Source organism: Bos indicus, chromosome 19 (genome assembly GCF_029378745.1).
Source record: "Bos indicus isolate NIAB-ARS_2022 breed Sahiwal x Tharparkar chromosome 19, NIAB-ARS_B.indTharparkar_mat_pri_1.0, whole genome shotgun sequence".
Lineage (NCBI taxonomy): Eukaryota > Metazoa > Chordata > Mammalia > Artiodactyla > Bovidae > Bos > Bos indicus.
This window is the reverse complement of record NC_091778.1, coordinates 41,571,959-41,592,701: the sequence shown is the minus strand read 5'-3', so window position 1 is coordinate 41,592,701 and position 20,743 is coordinate 41,571,959. Positions and strand designations below refer to the sequence as shown.

The following is a 20,743-nucleotide window of genomic DNA, read 5'->3' as shown; positions in this document are numbered from 1 at the left end:
GGGACCCCTGCCAGCCGCCCGGCCGCCCCTCGGCCGCCTCTGCCCCTTCCCGACCCGCATTCGCCCGCCCCACTCCAGGCGGCTCCGGCAGGAGTGGTGCTTGGTGACATATTTTGGAAGAGATGTCATTTAAAACATAGCCTTCGCTTGCTGCAAGAATTGGGGGGTTGGGGGGTGGCACCACGAGGATGGAGAAGGGCACATCGGCGAGCCGAGCCGCCTGCACTTTAGAAGTCCGGGAGAAAGTCTAAACACCAAACCGCAGACGGTTTAGAGTTTGTTTTGAGTTCGGGTCCCTTTTCTGCCAGTAACTCACTGTATGACCTTGAGCAAATCACCACCTCTCTAGGTAACAAGCTTCCTCAACCTTAGAATTCGAGGATTGAGCACGTGACCCCTGGGGTCCTCTTAAATTAAACCATCCTGTGTTTTTAATCCTTTTGGGGGTATGCTTCCCCATTATCTCCCTTGCAGGCTCATTTTTAACATCATTACCTGCCTGATCCACTGCCTCCCCTTTCAAATGTCACCCTCCTCCAATGTAGGCTTTTTCTATTCACTGCCACCAGTCATTTCCTCGACAATCTGGTGCTCTTTCTGAGCTGGGGAGGGGGCGAGGCTTGCCCTACCCCCCTTAACTCTCAGCTTCAGGACAGTGGGTTTTCCTTCCACTTTTGCCCCTCCCCATCCAAATGTACAGGGCCAGTCCAGAGAGAAGGGTGGGCTGCGAAAAAATAGATCCCCTTCCCCAAAGGAGAGGTCTCCATCATGCCAGCCCCACCTCTCATGCGCGCGCACGCACACACACACACACACACACACACACCTGCATTCGTGGACATAAAACCAACCCGGTGACGCCAGAGCCCCTTTCATCTCGAGATCTCCCAGCAGCAGGCAGGACTCTAATTACCCCAGCACCCCCTCTGGCCCCGCCGGTTCCCCCGCTGTCATTAGCCCAGTTTTACCAGCGGGGGCCCTAGCCTTCCCACGGCTCCCAGGGCGGGGCCCTGTCTCCACCGTCTGCTCTTGGATAGGTGTGTGTGTGTGTGTGTGTGTGTGTGTGTGGAGAGCTGGTGTGTGTGTGTGTGTGTGTGTGTGTGTGTGTGTGTGTGTGAAGGAGAACTATTCTACCAAGAGCCCAGTTTGTACTAGGCAGAATCACTTGCCAAATGTGGGGTTCTGACCAACAGCCTATGGGAGTTGGGCTGCCCTCGCTTTTCTTAGTCTCAGCCACCTGCATCCTGGCTCTGTTGCAGCCACTTCTTTTACAGGGGGTCTTGGCATTTGCAATGCATGGATGAGGGGAGGATAATTCTCTTGGGACCTCCCTGGAATCACAGGGATGAGAAGGGCAGTTAGGGAGAAACCCTTGGGATGCAGAGTGGAGTGCTGGTGATGAGGGGTTTTCAGATGGGGGAAGGGAAATGGCAGCGGGGAGCTAGAGCTGCAGCCTGCAGAGTCAGCATGCAGTCAGTGAACCTGTGGGTTCTGCCTGGGCTCATGGTGGACATGCAACAGCTGCAGTGTGGGGCAGGAAGCTGATCGTTCAGGGTCAAGGCAGCGTGCAGTGGGAGGAGCACCGAGGGTGGCTGTCTGCCAATCGATGCCACCTCAGTGATGGGATTTGGCTGATATGGTGGGGCGGGGGGCAGGGCTGTGCTGTGCAGTGCCCAGGGTGCAGGCTGTGCCATGTGTGGAAACAGCCCTTTGGGACTGGGTTGCCCAGGGAGCTGGGAGATAATCTTAGTGCATAAGACACATTTATGAGATGAGCTACTGTATCTTCTGCCTCCATCAGCCAGAACCAGAGGCGGTGAAGAGGTCTAACGACAGTCAGGATTAGGGCAGGGTGATGGAGTCCAGAGCGGGAAGGTGCAAGCACTATGGTTTTCCTCTTCCCTCCATTCTGGCTTCCCCACCACATCTCTCTAATGAAAGGTCCTAAAGTTATTGGATGAGGGAGACTTTATGAAATCCTAAACCCAGAGCCATAGATAATGAAGTGCCTCCTGATCTATCTGTTTTTCCCCAGGGCCTGAGCAGGCACTTTGAATTCAAAGAGGAAAGTCTACTCGTCCTACCTTCTCCTTACCTCTCTCACTTTCCTTCACTCCCGACATGGGCTGGTAACAGACCTGGACAAGGGCAAAGTGAAGGGCACACTGCCTCCAAAGCAGGCATCCTGCCAGATGCCAGGATCCAGCCCTAGTCTAGGCTCACAGACCCTGGCCCTGGGTCGCGTCATTCCCCTTCCCACCCCTCACCCCGCCTACCCCCATTTCTCAAGGCTTCTAGCTCATCTCAGAGTCATTTCGTCCCCAGCGCGTTCCCTCCTTGTCACAAAATCCTTATCCAGGCTGCTCCTCCCATCCCTGCCACCTCTTCAGGGCTGAGTCCAAGGGGAGAGCAGAAGGGTGGGGCTCAAGTGAGGATGGATAGAGACCCTGCAGGGATGTGTCTGACGGCCCCCTCCCTCTTAGACTTTGGTTGCCAAGGAGGCAGCAAGAACAGCCTGTTCTCTGGGCTCCCATTGGAACAGCTATGCCCAGGCCTCTCCCTCTCTTTCTTCCATTCCTTCTCTCCCTCCCAGACTGTTGCTAGGAAGCACCCCAGGACTGATCAAGGGTCTCACCCCTAGAAACCTGGGGATCCAGATAGCTTTCTAAAGAGCTTCTCCCAAATCCTGGAAGCCAAGACCCCACCCAGCATTCTCCACTCCTTCCAAGAATCCACAAACAGTTTGGGGGAACGGGGACAAGGCCCCCGTCAGCCTGCCCTGGAATGAACGAGCCCCTCAGTGGCCTGGGCATAAGTAATTCCCCTTCCCATCTCCCTTTGACCTCCTGGGCCCTGGGTGATGTCAGCAAGTGATGAGGTGTCCAATAGACACCCCCTGACTCCGCAGATACAGCCCCACTTATTGGGGAGTTCTGGAAAGAATAAACTGAGGTATCACCAACTAAGAGAACATAAAACCTAGGTATTTCTTTCTCTTACTGATTTTTTAATCAAGAAAAGATAGTGGAAAAGGAGGAGACAAAAGGAGGTCAGTTTATGCGATTTGGGGATCGGCGGCTGGCAGAGATGAGAGACTGAGAAATTAGCAAACAGTTGCCCAACTAAGAGTAAAGTGACCACTTATTGCTCCCTATCAATCACCTTTGTCCCATCAGATGCCTGTTTATGGGTCACAAAAAAGAGAGCCAGGGAGGGGACTCGGGCCTGGCTGAGCCTTGCTTTGGGATCTGAGGGTAAAAGTAGAAAAAGAAGCTGACACCTTCTCCAGGTTATCTTTCAGAGCTTCTTCTACTTTTGTTCATTCATTTGACACTTTCTTTTTGAACATTTAATACCTGTCAGGTATCAGATCCCCTAAACGTTTCCAGCTTCTGGTCTCAGAAGGTTCCCACCTGGAACCCCTTCATCCTGCTTTGCCAGGAGAAGAGGTGGGGGGCAGTCTCCTTTACCTGCCACACCACAGCCCTCCCCCTCCAGTTAAAGGAGAGATGGCACAGGCAGCTGTGGAGGTCAAGAGGACAGAGTGGCTCTCAGAGCCAGAAGGGAGGAGCAGTGGCCTGTCCAGGGTTCAGGATCATGGCACTCTCTTCTCCTCCTTGCTGGAGGGTGTGGAGAGAGAAGGCATCCTTCAGGTGTTAGAGAGGAAACCATTCTGAGATTCAGAGTTGTTCAGATTCAGAGTGGTTCAAAGGTTCAGATTCTGCCTTTCGCTGTCCTGGCTGGCCTCTTTCTGGACCTCTCCTGGGGCCAGTGGGAAGATAGAGGCGGAACTGGGGGGGATCCAGGAGCTGTCCCTGAGGGGGGGACCACCTTGCAGTCTTCTCCATCCTCCCCTTCCCCAGATAGACAGAGAGTGGAGAGCTGAATGTGGGGACGGGTAAGGGGAGGGAACTGGTTTGGAGCCAGCTGTGTACAGAGTGTGGAGTGTGTGGGAACGACTTGCTTTCTTTCCCATCCACCTGCTGCCAATTAACTCCCCATAGTGGGGGGACCCAGGCAAGCGTCCAAAGGAAAATGTTCTTCCCTATAGAGAGAAGGGATGATGACACCCTTTGTGCCTTGCGTGCTTACCAAGTATTTCAGTTTCTCGGTTTAGACTTGCCACTTTTCTCTACACTTCTTTTCAGCCTAGATGAGGAGTGTTCCCATCCCCTTGGGTACCCAAACCCCGATTCCTCATAGCATTTTACACCACCGCAAGTCCCCACTCCAACCTAGTTCCTTTTCAGCTACTCCTTCAGTGTTGCCATGTCACTCTGCCTGGCTGGCTTTATTTGTTTGTTTTTATTCATTTTTAATTTGAGGTGCCGGGTCTTAGTTTCAGCACATGGATCTTTACTTGCAGCGTGTGGGAGCTTTAGCTGGGGCATGCAAACTCTTAGTTGTGGCATGTGGGATCTAGTTTCCTGATTAGGGGTCAAATCCAGGCTCCCTGCATTGGGAGCACAGAGTCTTAGCCACTGGACCACCAGGGAAGTTCTACCTAGCTGGCTGGCTTTTACCTGCCCCTCTTCTCCAGCCAGTCCCCTTCCCCAGCCAGCAAAATGAAGAGCTTGGACCTTGGGGCTAAGAGGGTGGAAGTGAGAGCTCAGCTTCTATCAGTGCTGAGAGAGAAGAAACAGACAGCCCAGGAAAGTGGAGTAAGGAAGAGGGATATTTGAGAGGGATTGTGTGTGGGGAGGGTTTCCTTCTACTCCCAAAGAGGATGCTGGCATCTCTTCTCTCACCCACTGGAGGATTATCATGGAATCCCAGTCTTGCGGAGGGCAAGTCAGAGAGCCTGCAGGGCCCTAGAAGCTCTTCTGATTTGGAGGAAAGAGGTGGGGTATGGAGAGGCAGTCTCTGAAACTGACACACTAGAGAGGACAAAGTAGCAAAACTGCAAATAGCCCTTACCCAGAACTAAGGGAATTCTTGTAGTAAATTCTTTGGCAGTCCAGTGGTTAGGACTCCATGTTTTCATTGCTGAGGGCCCAGGTTCAATCCCTGTCAAGGAATTAAGATCTTGCAAACTGTGCGGCACAGCCAAAATAAAAAAAATTAAAAAATAAAAGGGTGTCCTTCTAAATCCTTAAAAGTCCAGTCCTTGGGGAAACCCTGCCAAACCAAGAGAAAGAGCTGCTGGTGAGAGGTGGGGGACAGGGAAGGCAGATGGTCTCATGACAAAAGCCGCCTCTCTGCCACTGTAAAGTGGGGGAGGAGGCACCCCTCCCCAGAGGTCTGCTAGCTTCCTCCCAGAAGGGGATGGTCTGAGTTCAGAATGCCACTCTCCTCAGGGCCCAAACATTCTCCACTCCCATGGGGACCAAGTCAGAAGCAGTCACAAGGTTGACAGCTTTTCTCTGAGAGGACAGTTTGGGCTCTGTGGGATGGGAGTGGAGCTGCAGGATGCATGGATGTGTCTAGGTGGGAAGCCCTAAGCTGCAGTGACAGCAAAGGAATAAGAGGAGGGAGGCGGGCGAAGGTAGAGTTGGGGGCCTGGGAGAAGCAGGGAATCCAGGTACATGAGAGACTGCTGAGAAACAAGGTCTGTAGCCGGCTTCAATGTGTGTGGCTGAGGGGATTTTGGAGGTCAAGTGTGAGAAGTCTGGGTTCTCCCTCCTTCCTGCTTTGGAAGCTTTGGCTACACATATTTGGCAGCTGTTTTGTATAAACATTATTCCCCAGTGGTGTCGCTTGGGCAGGCACTAAAGGGAGCAGAATGGAGGGGGTTGTGGGTGGGTTATGGGGAAGGAAGAAGCTGAAGGCAGTCATGACCTTAGAGGGATGTGATCTGGGTTTCCTCCAGCTGCACTCCCCTCTTCAGAACAGGAGTTCTGGTCTCCCTGTTTAGACTATGCTCCAGACACCCACGATTCTGTCATTCTTTGCCCCAAGAGCTGCAGGTTTGCTTCCAGAGCCTGAGGGGTCTGCTCTTCCAGATTCATCCCTCTGAGAACTGAGTCTGACACTTAAAGGGTGACCAAAGAATGGTGATTGGGAAATATAGATGGAGCTTGGATTCATGGATGGGGATCTGAGGCTCCTTGTGATATGGGATGCAGGGCTGAAAATAGGGCTGGCAGGACACTGTCTTGTTCTGGTTGTAAATGTAGTTCTGGTTGTAAATGTTAGTGGCGATCTGTCCACAGGGCAGGACAGGGATGAGGCCTGTGTGTGGAGAGGCCCAGCTGTTGGAGTCAGAGGTGGGTAGCATTTACTTTTGGCTTCTCACTGGGGAAGGGGGGCGGGGTTGGAGAAAGGCTAATACTCCAAACACTGGACATAATTATTTATAACGTGGTTCAATAGGTTAAAGCAAGACATCATGTTTTTAAAGTAATTAATTAATGTTTGGCTGTGCTGGATCTTGGTTTCTGAGCATAGGCGTTCTCTAGTTCAGATGACTGGAGGGTTACTCTCTAGTTGTGGTCTGTGGGCTTCTCACTTCGGTGGCTTCTCTTGTTGCTGAGTGTGGGCTCTAGGGCCTTCAGGCTTCAATGGTTGTGGCTCTTGGTCTCTAGAGCCTGGGCTCAGCATTTGTGACCCATGGGCTTAGTTGCTCCTCGGCGGGTGGAATCTTCCCAGATCAGGGCTAGAACCGTGCCCTCTGCATTGGCAGGCAGATTCTTAACCACTGGACCACCAGGGAAGTCTAATCATACTGCTTTTAATAAACATTTTTTAAAAAAAGAATTTTAGTTTTAGATTTATAGGAAAAAAATTGAAGATAGAGAGGATTCCTATATACCTCACTGTCAATCCCTACCCCTTTAACCTTTTACTTAGTATGGTAGGTGTTACAATTAATGACTGCTATGCTATGCTAAGTCACTTCAGTCGTTTCCGACTCTGTGCGACGCCATAGACGGCAGCCCACCAGGCTCCCCTGTCCCTGGGATTCTCCAGGCAAGAACACTGGAGTGGGCTGCCATTTCCTTCTCCAATGCATGAAAGTGAAAAGTGAAAGTGAAGTTGCTCAGTCATGTCCGACTCTTAGCTACCCCGTGGATTGAAGCCTAACAGGCTCCTCCATCCATGGAATTTTCCAAGCAAGAGGTACTGGAGTGGGGTGCCATTGCCTTCTCTGAATTAATAACTGACATTGATACATTATTATTAACTGACATTGATACATTATTATTAGCTGAAGTCCGTGCTTTATTCAGATTGTTTAGTTTTCATCTAAGGTTCTTCTGTTTAAGGATCACATCCAGGATAGCAAGTTACATTTAGTCATCATGTCTCCTTAGGCCCTCTTGATTGTGACAGGTTCCTAGACTTTTCTTATCTTCGATTTCCTAAACCTCAGTTTCCTCCTTACGTCTCCCTTAGTCAAGCAGTTGGCTGGGCCAGAGATTCCCAGAGAACTGCCAGATTTTAGGGTGAAGGGCTGGGTGAGGTGTGTTCAACTGACAGAGACTCAGTGTCGCTTTGGAATATAGTTGTGGAAAGGAGAAGAACTCTGGGAAATCCGGGGGTTTCGGAGGGGAAAAAAAAGCCAGGAAAGAGAAAACCTATGGATGAACGTATGCCACACCCGTGTTGTGCCTACTAACTAGCGGGCAATGAAAGGGTGTCAGAATTTGATTTAAATGCTAGGTCCACAGTGATGTCACTGGAAGAAACTTAATTGCGGTAGGCCTTTTGAGAGCCTTTCCCCCTAAGCTTCCTGAGTCTCCGAGATCCTCAGCTCCTACTCGGCTTTCCCTCAAGGAGAGAAACAATGCGGGCTGACTAGCTTCTCGTAGCTTCCGAGCTAGCTGAGTCCAAGGAACTGCAATTCCCAGAAGACATAGTGGTGTGACCGGTGTCTCGCTGCCTTCCTATTGGTTCATGTTTGTTACTGTCAGCCAATAGAAAGCTAGCTCTTTTATAAGTGCCAAAATGGCGACACCTAGGATCTAGAACTAGATTGTCCGGTAGGCTTAAATTTGGGGAGGTGATGGATGGAAAGGAAATAGGGAATTATAGTTTCAGGGTTGGGGAGGGTGGAGGAAGTGGGGGGAGAAATTTGGATTTGGGGTAGTAGTGGCTGAGGGACGCAGCCAGAGCTAAGGGCATATTTAGGCAACCGGAACTGGCTTAACCCCTTACTGCCCATTTATTCTTTGTATTAAGCACCTTTGACACTCTTCTTACTGCGCTTGTTTAAAGAAGAATGGTTCAGGTGGGAATAACCTAATAGGATCCCTGTTTGCCCCTTTCCCCTTTTTTTCCTTTCTAGTTATACTTCCCTTGAATCTTCCTATATCGACTCCATTCCATCTAAGTCTGCGCTCCATCCCCCATCGCCCCGCCCGATTCTTTTCCTCAGAATCCCTTTCCCTTTCTCTAGCTTGATTTCTCCAACCTCAAGGCTGACTGCTACCGGCCCGGTCTCCTCAGAGTGAAATCATGAAGGTGGTGAACCTGAAGCAAGCCATTTTGCAAGCTTGGAAGGAGCGATGGAGTGACTACCAGTGGGCAGTCAACATGAAGAAATTCTTTCCCAAAGGAGCCACCTGGGACATTCTCAACCTAGCAGGTCTTAAGTGAAGTAGGAAGGAAGGATGGGAGGGCTAAACCCAGAAATGTTGTAACACTGAGGCTTCCTTTGTTATTCTCCTTGCAGAAGCACTACTGGAGCAGGCCATGATTGGACCTTCCCCCAATCCTCTCATCCTGTCTTACCTGAAGTATGCCATTAGTTCCCAGGTAAACTCTTCTATCTATTCCAGACAAGGTTTGAAGGTGAAAGGCTTGGAATACAGTTGTCAGCTCAAATTTTTAGGTGAATTTGTTTGAACACATCATTTCCCTGAGCCTCAGTTTTCTTGTGAAAATAATAATACTCCAGTGGTTATGATGAATATTACATTAATTTGCTCTATCAATAAATACTCACATATGCCCTGGGGATTTAGCTATGAACAAGGTCTAATTCCAGCGCACAGGTATTTTGTGAGTAATATAGGTATGTGAATAAGCAGTCAATCATAAGATGGGATTATGATATAGGACAGAGTACTATGGGAGTACATGGGAGGGATACCTAATCCCAGGTTGAGCAACCAGGGAAGAAGTGATGTTTAAACCAAGACTTGAGTGTTAAATGGGAATTAGCCAAGGAGATTGATGAGAGTGTACAAAGCAGAGAGAAAAGAATATGCAATGGTTGGGAGACAAACATCACATGATATTTAGGAATTGAAAATAACGTGATATGGCTAGAATAGAGTAGGGCTTCCCTGGTGGCTCAGTGGTGAATAATCTGCCTGCCAAAGCAAGAGACACCGGTTTGATCCCTGGGTCAGGAAGATCCTCTGGAGAAGGAAATGGCAACCCAGTCCAACATTGTTGCCTGGGAAATCCCATGGACAGAGGAGCCTGGGGGCTACCGTCTATGGGGTCCCAAAAGAGTTGGAACACCACTTAGCAACTAAACAATAACAATGGCTAAAGTAGCAGTTTTGGCCTTAGAACATTTTATACTCTTAAAAATTGAGACTCCTGCAGAGCTTTTGTTTATATGTATTATACCTATTTGTATTTACCACTTTAGAAATTAAAAAATTAAAAAAATACTTATGTATTTAAAAGTAACAAGTAAACCCATTGTATGTTAATATACATAAAGTTTTAATGAAAAAGTAACCATATTTTCCAAAACAAAAATGAGTGAGGAAAGTGGCATTGTTTTACATGTTTGCAGATCTCTTTAATTCTAGCTTAATAGATTACAGCTGAATTCTCATAGCTGCTTCTGCATTCAGTTGTTACAGTAGGCTGTTTCAGCTGAAGAAAATCTGGCCTTGCACATCAGATATTTAGCTTGAAAAAGGAAGAATATTTTAATAAGCCTTTCAGATAAATGTGGATATTCTGAAAGGTTTATTAAAATATTCTTCCCTTTTAATTAACCTTGAGTTTTAGTAACTGTGTATACCTGTGTCACTAACATCCAAAATAAGATAGACCATTTCCATTCTCCCAGAAAGTTTCCTTGTGCCCTTTCTAGTCCATCTTCCTATAACCACTAAATGTTTTCTATTCAGTTCAGTTTAGTTCAGTCACTCAGTCGTGTCCGACTCTTTCTGACCCCATGGACTGCAGCACGCCAGGCCTCCCTGTCCAGCATCAACTCCCCAAGTTTACTCAAACTCATGTCCATTGAGTTGGTGATGCCATCCAACCATCTCATCCTGTGTTGTCCCCTTCTTCTCTCACCTTCAATCTTTCCCAGCATCAGGGTCTTTTCAGATGAGTCAGTTCTTCGCATCAAGTGGCCAAAGTATTGGAGCTTCAGCTTCAGCACCTTTCTCTATACCCACAGATTAATATTGCCTGTATTTGGATTTCATAGAAATGAACTCATATTTAGTATTAACTCTTAATGCTCTGTCTTCTTTTAACATAAATGTTGTTGAGCTTTATGTTATTGTGTATGTCAGTAGTTCATCCTTTTTTAAATTTGCTGAGTAGTATTCCTCAGTTGGCACGTAGTTCTTATGCTTCCTCTTTCCTCTTGACATCAAGTCTCATTTCCATGTTAGCACATATTCATCTACTTTGTTTTTTTTTGGCTGTGCTGGGTCTTCATTGTGGCACGCTGACTTTCTCTAGTTTTGGCTCTCAGGCTTCTCTAATTGCAGAGCACAGGCTCTCGAGCACCGTGACTCAGCAGTTGCAGGCTCTCTAGTTGTGGTTCACAGGCTTAGTTGCCCCTTGGCATATGGGATCTTAGTTCCCCAGCCGGGGATCAAACCTGTGTCTCCTTCATTGGAAGGCAGACTCTTGACCACTGGACCACCACGGAAGTCCCTACCTTTTTTTTTTTTTTCCTACCTTGTTCTTTTTAACTGCTGTGAACTGTTCCATATATACTTAATTTCAGTTTAGTTCAGTCACTCAGTCATGTCCAACTCTTTGCAGCCCCATGAATCGCAGCACGCCAGGCCTCCCTGTCCATCACCAACTCCTGGAGTTCACTCAAACTCATGTCCATTGAGTCAGTGATGCCATCCAGCCATCTCATCCTCTGTCATCCACTTCTCCTCCTGCCCCCAATCCCTCCCAGCATCAGAGTCTTTTCCAGTGAGTCAACTCTTCACATGAGGTGGCCAAAGTATTGGAGTTTCAGCTTTAGCATAAGTCCTTCCAATGAACACCCAGGACTGATCTCCTTTAGGGTGGACTGGTTGGATCTCCTTGCAGTCCAAGGGACTCTCAAGAGTCTTCTCCAACACCACAGTTCAAACATCAATTCTTCCACGCTCAGCTTTCTTCACAGTCCAACTCTCACTTCCATACATGACCACTGGAAAAACCATAGCCTTGACTAGACGGACCTTTGTTGGCAAAGTAATGTCTCTTCTTTTGAATATGCTGTCTAGGTTGGTCATAACTTTCCTTCCAAGGAGTAAGCATCTTTTAATTTCATGGCTGCAGTCACCATCTGCAGTGATTTTGGAGCCCCAAAAAATAAAGTCTGACACTGTTTCCACTGTTTCCCCATCTATTTCCCATGAAGTGATGGGACCAGATGCCATGATCTTTGTTTTCTGAAATGTTGAGCTTCAAGCCAACTTTTTCACTCTCCTCTTTCACTTTCATCAAGAGGCTTTTTAGTTGCTCTTCACTTTCTGCCATAAGGGTGGTGTCATCTGTATATCTGAGGTCATTGATAATTCTCCTGGCAATCTTGATTCCAGCTTGTGCTTCTTCCAGCCCAACATTTCTCATGATGTACTCTGCATATAAGTTAAATAAACAGGGTGACAATATACAGCCTTGATGTACTCCTTTTCCTATTTGGAACCACTCTGTTGTTCCATGTCCACTTCTAACTGTTGCTTCCTGACCTGCATATAGGTTTCCCAAGAGGCAGGTCAGGTGGTGGTGGTTTTAAATTTTTTACCATTGTAATCAGTGTTTCATTGAATGTTCTTATACTTAACCTCTCTGCATATCTGGCACTGTTTCCCTAGAATAGATAAACAGAAATGGAGTTGCTGGTTTGAAGAGTCGCATGTGTTAAATTATAATAGATCCTGCAAATTGCCCTCAAAAGATGATTCTCTCAGTTTACACCTGCTCCCTAGTGCTTGAGAGTATTTCTCCACACCTTTTCCAGTGTTGAATCTTTTAACATTTTTTTTCCAGAGAGACAAAAAATTACAACATATTATAAGATGTATTTCCACAATTGTGATGATGAGTGTATTTTTTCAAATGCTTATTGGCTCTTTGTATATATTCTGTGAATTACTTATGAATTTCGTTTGCCCAGTTTTTTATCATTAGTTTGTTTTCTTTATCTTTTAAGTAACAATTTTGTGTGTGTATGTAAGTGGTAAGTCGCTTTAGTCATATTTGACTCTTTACAACCCCATGAACTGTAGCCCACCAGGCTCCTCGGTCCATGGGATTTCACAGGCAAGAATACTAGAGCGGGTTGCCATTTCCTTCTCCAGGGAACCTTCCTGACCCAGGGTTCAAACCTGCATCTCCTGCTTGGCAGGCAAATTCTTTACCACTGAGAAACCTGGGAAGCCCATAAATCACATACCATACATTTTATGCATTTAAAGTGTACAGTTCACTGATTTTTAGTGTATTTAGAATTGTGCAACCATTACTACAATCAACTCAGACCATTTTATCACCCGAAGAAGAATTCTTACATACTGATTTTTGTGTCTTTTAATGTGTTGTATTTTGTAATTATTATCTGTTATTTATATTTTAAATTTTCTTTCTATCGGTTTTTAAACTTGTTTTCCTTTCTTAGCATGCAGAATTTTATTTATATTTTTTGCGGGAGTGCAGTGCCACGTGGCTTGCAGGATCTTAGTTCCCCAAACAGGAGTTAAACCCAGGCCCTTGGCAGTGAAAGTGGAGAGTCCTAACCACTGGACCACCGGGGAGTTCCCTAGAATTTTTAAAATGTATTTGTTTTCAGATTTAATTGCCTTTTTTCCTCTATATGACTTTTGTCTTTCATAAGGGCTTCCCTACTCCCAAGGATCAAAATATAATCTTTAATTTCTGCCACGACTTCACTTTGTTTAACCCATTTAGAATTTATTCTGATATGAGAAAGAGATCCAAATTTATTTATTTTTCTGAATAGATAATTAGCTTAACTGCCTTAATTGAATAACCCATTCTTTTTTATATCTTAAATTCTCTAATAGACTAGAGTCTATCTCTTGACATTCTAGTATATTTCATTAACATATTTGTCTTTTCTTGGACTGTTGCTTTACTATTTTAATTACTATACCTTTGAAGCATTTCTGATGCTTGTTAAGCAAGTGTTCCCTTAGTTGTTTTATTTTTCAAAAATTTCTTGGCTGTTTTCAGGCATTTTTCTTTTCCAGTCAGATTTTAGAATCAAGTTAAATTCTTAAAAAAGCCTATTGCATTTTGATTGGAGTTTCCTCGACTTTGTGAATTTGGGGAATTCGTAGGTTAATTTTGGAAAGATCACTCCAGTTGTAGTTTGAAGAATGAGTTGGAGGGAGGTAAGACAGAAGGCAGCGAGACAGTTTAGTGTGGCTTTTTTTTTTTTCTGTAAAGGACCAGATAGTAAATACTTTCAGCTTAGCTGGCCGTATGGTCTCTGTTACCACTGTTCTATCCTTATTGCTCAGAAGCACATACTGGTGACATATAAATAAATGGATGAGGCTGTGCCCTGGCATAACTTTATTTACCAAAAAAAGGTGATGAACCGGATTTAGCTTGCAAGCTGTCATTTTCTAGCCCCTGATTTCTGCTGTTGCAGTGATTTAGGTAAAAGATGATACTGGCTTAAACTTGAGAAGTGGCAGCAGAAAAAAAAAAAAACAGATGAATTCAGGAACAATTTAGGAAATGGTACTAAGAGGATTTGGTGATTAATTGGATGAAGGGTGTGCAGGAGAGGAAGAAGTGAAGGTTAGTGTCTCAGTTTCTGATTCGGATATGAGATGGCTGATGGGATCTCAGGAGACAGTGGGAGAAGAGCAGGACCGTTGTCAGGGTTTGGTTGCAGGTGAGGGTGGAGATGCCTTATTTGATTCTGGCCTCATTTCATGGAAGGTGCCTGTGTGGGTTGTCCAAGAGTAGACACTCAGTATGCAGTTGAACATCAATGTTGGAGACGCAAAAGGAGAGGTGGCTGCTGGAGTGGCAGTTTAGGAGTTGTCAGCCACAGGTGACAATGGAAGCTATGGGCATGGATGAGATTTACCCAGAAAGAGCATGCAGAGGGAACAAAGAAGTGACCCAAGCCATATTTCTAAGGAACTAGTCACATTTCAGGAACATACATAGGAAAATAATTCCTCATAGGAATCTGCAAAGAAGGGACCAGTGAGGAAAGAAGGAAAGCAAGAAGGTGTGATATTAAGAAAAGCCCAGGAGGACTTCCCAGGTGGTCCAGTGGTTAAGATTCTGAGCTTCCATTCCAGGGGGCGCAGGTTCTATCCCTAGTCGGGGAACTGAGATCCCACATGCTGTGCAGCGTGGCCAAGGAAAAAGAGAAAAAGAAAAGCCCAGGGAGGGGAGGGCGGAAGGATGAGGAGGTGTTTCCTGGTGTGAGATGCTGCTGAGAGGTCAGTGAGATCAGAACTGAGAAGTATCTATGGGGTTTGACAACAAGTTTGTTGATGAGCTTAATGAGAGATTCACGCAGTGGTGGTGAGGACAGAAGTGATTGGAGTGGGTCACATTGAGAACGGAAGCTGGGGAGGTGAAGGGTAGAGAACCCTTATAACTGAAGAGAGCGTGGTGGTTAATTGGAAGTATATGGTCTGCAGGAGGTTCTTGTAAAAATAGAAGAATCTTGAGATATGTAAACTGATGGGAAAGGCAAGAGAGGGTGGAGGCTGAAGTGCCAGTGAGCGAGAAATAAATATATTTGAAAGACCTCCCTGACTTACAAAGTGCAGTGCAAAATTAGTAATTTTTCTCCCCTCAGAGTCAAGAGGCTCTTTGGTCCAGTGCTATCTATGCATGTAGAGGGCACTTAGGAGCAGTTGAGGGCGTTGAATATGAAGAAGAGAGAGGGGATTAGAGAGCAGCTGCAGGGTCCCTCTGGGCTGGCCAGGTGTGCTCTGGGCCTTGTAGATGGGCTCCAGCCTCGGGGGCTGGTGGTAGGTTAGAGCTTCTGTGTTGATAGATATATTAGGACTGGGATAGGTTATAAGTCCTGCTGTGAAAAACAGTTCACCATGTGGAAAGTATTTTTAGGTCTCTGAAGTAGCAGGACTGTCTTGATACTGTTAGCAGAAATTGACCAAACAGAATTCTCAATTTGGAGACCATAAATTCATAGTAACTGATGGCATCCCTTAAACGTACAGATTTGGGAGTTTCCTCTTGTAGTTTGGGGTCAGTTTCCAGTGGGAATGTCCAGCTCCCCCTTCAGGTCGGTATCCAGCAAGGTTCAGCTCACTGCCAAGCTCTTGCTATGGGGACATCAGTTATAAATAAACACACTCTCGCCTGGAACGTTACAGTCATCCTGCCCAGGCAGGCTCCCAACTCTCTGGCCACCGTCAGACACCAACTGTGGCTTCACGGCATGACCCGCTGAGAGTGGCACTAAACACCGATTTGTGTGCTTAAGTCTTCTGTGTGTTTTGCTCCTCTTTATCCAAGAACACTGGTTAAAAAATGTCTGAACGGGGAGCAGCCTGTTCACGTGATGGAGAAATTATACATGCAAGGCATTGCCAAGCATGTAAAATTCACCATACTGAGTCACTGAGGGTGACTTAGCTTTCTTTTAAATCTTTGGAAATTTCTCTTCTTCTATGAGGCAGGTGATTAGCCTGACAGTTTCTATCATTGTATTCTGCTTTTTATTTTGATATATTTTGCCACTGATTTTGAGTGTAGAGTTGGAACTATTTTCTGTAGTCTTATTCATATTTGATCAGCACGCTATAATTATTTTTTAAAAAATACGACAACTTAAAAGCTATCGGTAAAGTTTGGTTTCATTCAGGCCAGATAATTTCTTTTGAACTATGTCTCCGATCTTATAATGGTGATAAATAGGTTTTGCTAATAGAAAATTGTGTTAAGGTGAAAGTTTTTTTAGAATGCTAGTTACTAGAATTCATCAATCGAAAGCAATAAAAACTTCCTGAGGACCTACTATGTGATAGTCCTTGGGCTAAGTTCCTGGGAAACATAAATTTAACACTGTTTCTATTCTCAGGGAGCTCACTGTTCAGGTGGCATTTTGCAAAACAAGCCTTGCAGTTATGTTAAATGAGATTCCTTGGTCAAATAAGTTGGAAAAGTATTGCTTGCCTCACCTCCAGTGATCTTAGAGATTTTCATTGTGTACAAGTTACACTAATGGGTAAGAGGAGTCCTAAAGAAAGCTCTTTACTGAAAGAACCCTTTACTTTATTTAAAGATAGCTCTTTGTGTGTTTATTTCAGAGTTTCTCAAACTCATATTACACACAAGCTCTGTGTATGTGTGTACATGTATAAAATTTCTTAACATCTTGAGGACCCTTTGGAGCAACATCTCCCAGTAGAACTTTCTACAATGATAAAAATATTCTACCGAGTGCAGCCAAATAAATAAATAAAAATACTAAAAAAAATGTTCTGTATCTGCACTGTTCAGTACAGTAGCCACTAGCCCCTTGTGGCTGATGAGCACCTGAAATGAGGCTAGTATGACTAAGGAATTGCATCTGTAATGTTATTTAACTAATTTAAACAGCCATGTGTGGCTGGCTGGTAGCTCCCCTATTGGACAGTGCAGCTTTGGAAGCTACTTTGGGAAATATTGCTCTGAGAGTGTATTTTTACATATTCATTCTGCAGACATTGTAGAATGAAGACGTGTAGACTGTCTTCAAGGAGCTTCTAGTTTGGCGGGGCAGCAGGTGTCCACGGTGTCATGACGGGTCTAAGGGGATTGCTTAGAGCACTGGAGGGAGGGTTTCAGCTTTGGGTGATGTCCCAGAGGCATCCTAGAGAATGAGTGTGTATAATGAAGTTCACTACGAGTTTCAAAGTGTAAATGCTACCTGTTCATTGAGGGAACAGTTTGTATGTCTCCAGTTCTTGTCCATATAAAATCACTCTTGGTAGGAGTTATAGCAGTATCATGACCTCACGTGTTTCCATTCTTCTGCCCACCAGCAATCAGACCTTGAACTGTGTGGTGAACAGTGAGTGGCACGCGGGCATGAAACACGGCCCCTTTGAATCCCCCAAACGATCCCCCCATTTATGCTGGTGCTGTCAGTCACAGTGAGTTTGACAGAAGCAGGGATGGGCAGTGCCTGGTGTTACTGCCTGTCTTTGGGGCTTGTGGAAGGCCTCTTGAAGGGGTTGAGATTTTCAGATAGCTGCAGCAACTTTAAGTGTCAATGTTTGTTCCTCTCGATTGCACACACCAGTTGTTTGAACTTTATCTTTCTTCTTTCCCTCCAGATGGTGTCCTACTCCTCCGTTCTCACAGCTATCAGCAAGGTACGACCACAGCCACTCACAGCCTGGGTGGGGGGCAGGGGGCAGAGATACGGTGGTGGCATACGGGGCCCCACCTCCTTGACTGCTCTGATCACGTGACCTCTGGGCCTGGACCATGAGCACACGTACCTCTGGCTGGCATAGCCGCCTCCCATTAGAGAGTGGGGGATCATGGCAAGTGGGGACTGGCAACTAGGAGCCAATTTCCAACACTGAAAGGATGTCGAGTGTGAATCTTGGGGTTGGAGGAAAGATGAGCAGGGCTCCTGAAGGTGCCAGCTGCCTCATGTGGGAGACAGGGAGGTGGGGTGACCGGGACACTCTATCACATCGCCTCTGTTCTCTCCACAGTTCGATGACTTTTCCCGGGACCTGTGTGTCCAGGCTTTGTTGGATATCATGGACATGTTTTGTGACCGACTGAGGTAACGGCAAGAGCGAGGGGCTTGCAACCTTCCAGCATTATCTGAGTGTAAAGGAGAAGCTCCTGGCATGCAGGCTCAAACCATCTCTGTGGGTTCCCACACTTGTCCCCCGCTTGCTCTTCTGCACCCACCCATCCCCATCTTTTTCTACTTACTCTCAGGGCTAATGCCTCTGCTCTATTTGGAGTAGCTCATTTGAAATCTTATCCAGTGGCAGGGCAGTCTTCCCCAGGACTTTGCTAGCTTCCCAAGTCTCTTCCCTAGTAAGGGAGGGCCAGGCACTCTGGGGAACATGGGTGTGGGTCGGATTTCAGCCTTTGGAGCAGAGACAGATTTTGCATCCTTTCCTGGTAGCTGTCACGGCAAAGCGGAGGAGTGCATCGGGCTGTGTCGGGCCCTGCTCAGCGCCCTCCACTGGCTGCTGCGCTGTACTGCAGCCTCTGCAGAGCGGCTCCGGGAGGGGCTGGAGGCTGGCACCCCAGCAGCCGGAGAGAAGCAGCTTGCTATGTGCCTGCAACGCTTGGAGAAGACTCTCAGCAGCACCAAGAACCGGGCCCTGCTCCATATCGCCAAACTGGAGGAGGCCTGTATGTCCCTGGTTCCTTGAGCCCCACCTGCCATCACTCCCATAGCCGGGTCTTTAATTGAGAGGGGAGAGGCAGGATGCCATCCCACTTTTTTCCAGGAGGATCTGAAATCATCCCACTTCCTTTTTTTTCTCCCCATAAGCATTGCATACATCCCAGGGACTTGGGCAGGGTGGCACCCGAGCCAATCAACCAACAGGTATTTACTGAGCATTATTGTATGCCCAGCACTGTGCCAGGTGCTGGGGGTGGGGGGTGGGGGGCTACCAAAGGAGCATGTGGCAGGGTCCCTGCCCTCGACGAGCCTACCTGCTAGTGGGGAGCAAGGCTAGTGTCTAGTATACATGGGAAAAAATGAGCGGACAAGACAAGCACACCATCCATCCTTGTGTTTGTCTCCATGTGTTTACTCATCCTCTGAAAGCAAATGATGTTTGAGTTTGAGTGTTGCCGAAAAGATCCCCTTTAAATGCAGTACCGGTCTGCTGTCGGGCCTGTTGTGCCATTTGCCTCTCAACTCAAGTGCAGATATTAAACCCTGGAACCCTCCAGAGCCTGGGGATCAGATAGATCACCTGGTGGGAGGGAAGATGGGTATTGCTGGACATGGGGCCCAGAGACCACAGTCTTGCTGATGAAGCTTGGGATCACGGAAGGAACTCTTGTTCTTTGTAATGAGAGTGCTGGAATGGGTTACACCCAGATAGATCTTTAGGACCTGGTTGTAGAACTAGTTCTAGGATTCATGTGTTTATCACTTCTGAAAATACGGTTTATTGCCTGTGATAAGTCCAGAAAGATGATCACTATGAAAAAAATGGGCTCTGTGGACGGTTTCTTATCTATCTTGAGCACTTGATGAATGTTTACTGGCTGAAAAATGAATGAATTTTTGACTTAATTTTATTGGCTCTCAGGTCTTATCTTTTTCTTCTTTTTTTCCCCCGCTATGCTACATGGAGGTTAATGGGCTAGTTGGTGCCATTATTCATCATTTGACCTTCTGGATGTGTTAACTAGGATAAATGACTTACGTGCTAAACCATACAGTGTAGACCATGAGTTCAGGCATTTAGGAGTAGATCAGTGGGTTGGACCAGTTGGGTAAGTTGTTAAAGGAGCTGGGGCTTGAACAGTGACTTAAAGGATAGTGAGAGTGTGAGAGGCAGAGGTGAGTGGAGGGGCTTTTCGGAGGGGCCCAGCGAGAGCAAAGGCCCAGATAGGGAGTGGCTGAACACAGAGGCTGTTTAGGACTCCAGCTTGACTGGGGTGGAGAGCCGTAGCCACTTGCAAGGCTGGCCCGCTCTTGAAATGACTCAGGGTCACCTTCTTGTTCCGGCCACTGGACTCCAAGCCCACTGGGCCTCTCTCCGTCACTGCCTGTGTTCTGTCGTGCCTAGTCTCTGAAGTCAGCTGCGGGTGACCCCTAGAAGTCGGGCCTCTGGGAATTGTTTCTAGTGGTTTCATCATTAGTGCTCACCCCCCTTCTGGAAACAGTGCATGCTGCCCTCAGGTCCCCAGCCTCCATGCCATCCTTAGGGGAAGCCTCCCCACATGGTTCTGTGGGCCCTGGGGTTTGGGGCCAGTCTCTCCCTCTCCTCAGCTTCCCATCCTCCTCCGCATTTCCTTCTCTCTGCCAGCCTCCTGGACAGCCATCGAGCATTGTCTTTTGAAGCTTGGAGAGATCCTGGCCAATCTCAGCAACCACCAGCTCCGGAGCCAGGCTGAGCAGTGTGGCACGCTCATTAGGAGGTACCCGTGCTTGGGGTGACCCTGGGGAAGGGAGGGAGGGAAGGCCTTCGGGGTGGGAGGGCAGACGTGGCCCCTGGCCCCCACCCCTCTGCCCTCACCGCCTTGCCCTCTGCACTCTGTCCCCTCAGCATCCCCACCATGCTGTCCGTGCACTCTGAGCAGCTGCACAAGACTGGCTTCCCCACAGTCCATGCGGTGGTCCTGCTCGAGGGCACCATGAACTTGACCGGCGAGACGCAGCCCCTGGTGGAGCAGCTGATGATGGTGAAACGCATGCAGGTGGGAGGCCGGGGTGGGTTCTCTGTCCCCACAGCGAGCTGGCCATGGCGGGCAGGAGGGAGGAGTCTTCTGATCTTCCCTGGGAGATACAGGGTTTCTCCTGCTTTGTGGCAGATCATGGATCCCCATCGTGGTGGTTCTGTCCGGTGGAATGGCTCTGCCATCTCACCTGCTGTCCCTGGCTCTCGCTCAGGAGTCAGGGAGGTGTCTATGCTGCCTGGCTCTG

The 20,743-nt window shown here is 47.3% G+C and overlaps 1 protein-coding gene across 6 annotated transcripts in view; it reads left to right on the top strand.

Annotated features, from left to right (window-relative positions):
- MED24 (mediator complex subunit 24) overlaps positions 1 to 20,743 on the top strand; it is a 43,868-nt gene that overhangs the window by 12,059 nt on the left and 11,066 nt on the right. For 2 of the 6 annotated variants that reach the window (XR_011562077.1, XM_070773414.1), the window contains exons 1-9: positions 7,868 to 7,922; positions 8,339 to 8,527; positions 8,615 to 8,697; positions 17,436 to 17,474; positions 17,826 to 17,899; positions 18,254 to 18,486; positions 18,629 to 18,685; positions 20,127 to 20,238; positions 20,367 to 20,517. Coding sequence is in view for 5 of the 6 variants with exons in the window: in XM_070773414.1 (XP_070629515.1) it covers positions 8,398 to 8,527; positions 8,615 to 8,697; positions 17,436 to 17,474; positions 17,826 to 17,899; positions 18,254 to 18,486; positions 18,629 to 18,685; positions 20,127 to 20,238; positions 20,367 to 20,517 (879 nt within the window). In the remaining variant the exon portion in view is untranslated. Of the gene's footprint in view, positions 1 to 7,867; positions 7,923 to 8,015; positions 8,171 to 8,338; positions 8,528 to 8,614; positions 8,698 to 17,435; positions 17,475 to 17,825; positions 17,900 to 18,253; positions 18,487 to 18,628; positions 18,686 to 20,126; positions 20,239 to 20,366; positions 20,518 to 20,743 lie in introns of those variants that run through there. The other 4 variants (XM_070773417.1, XM_070773416.1, XM_070773415.1 and 1 more) reach the window with 3 other exon arrangements.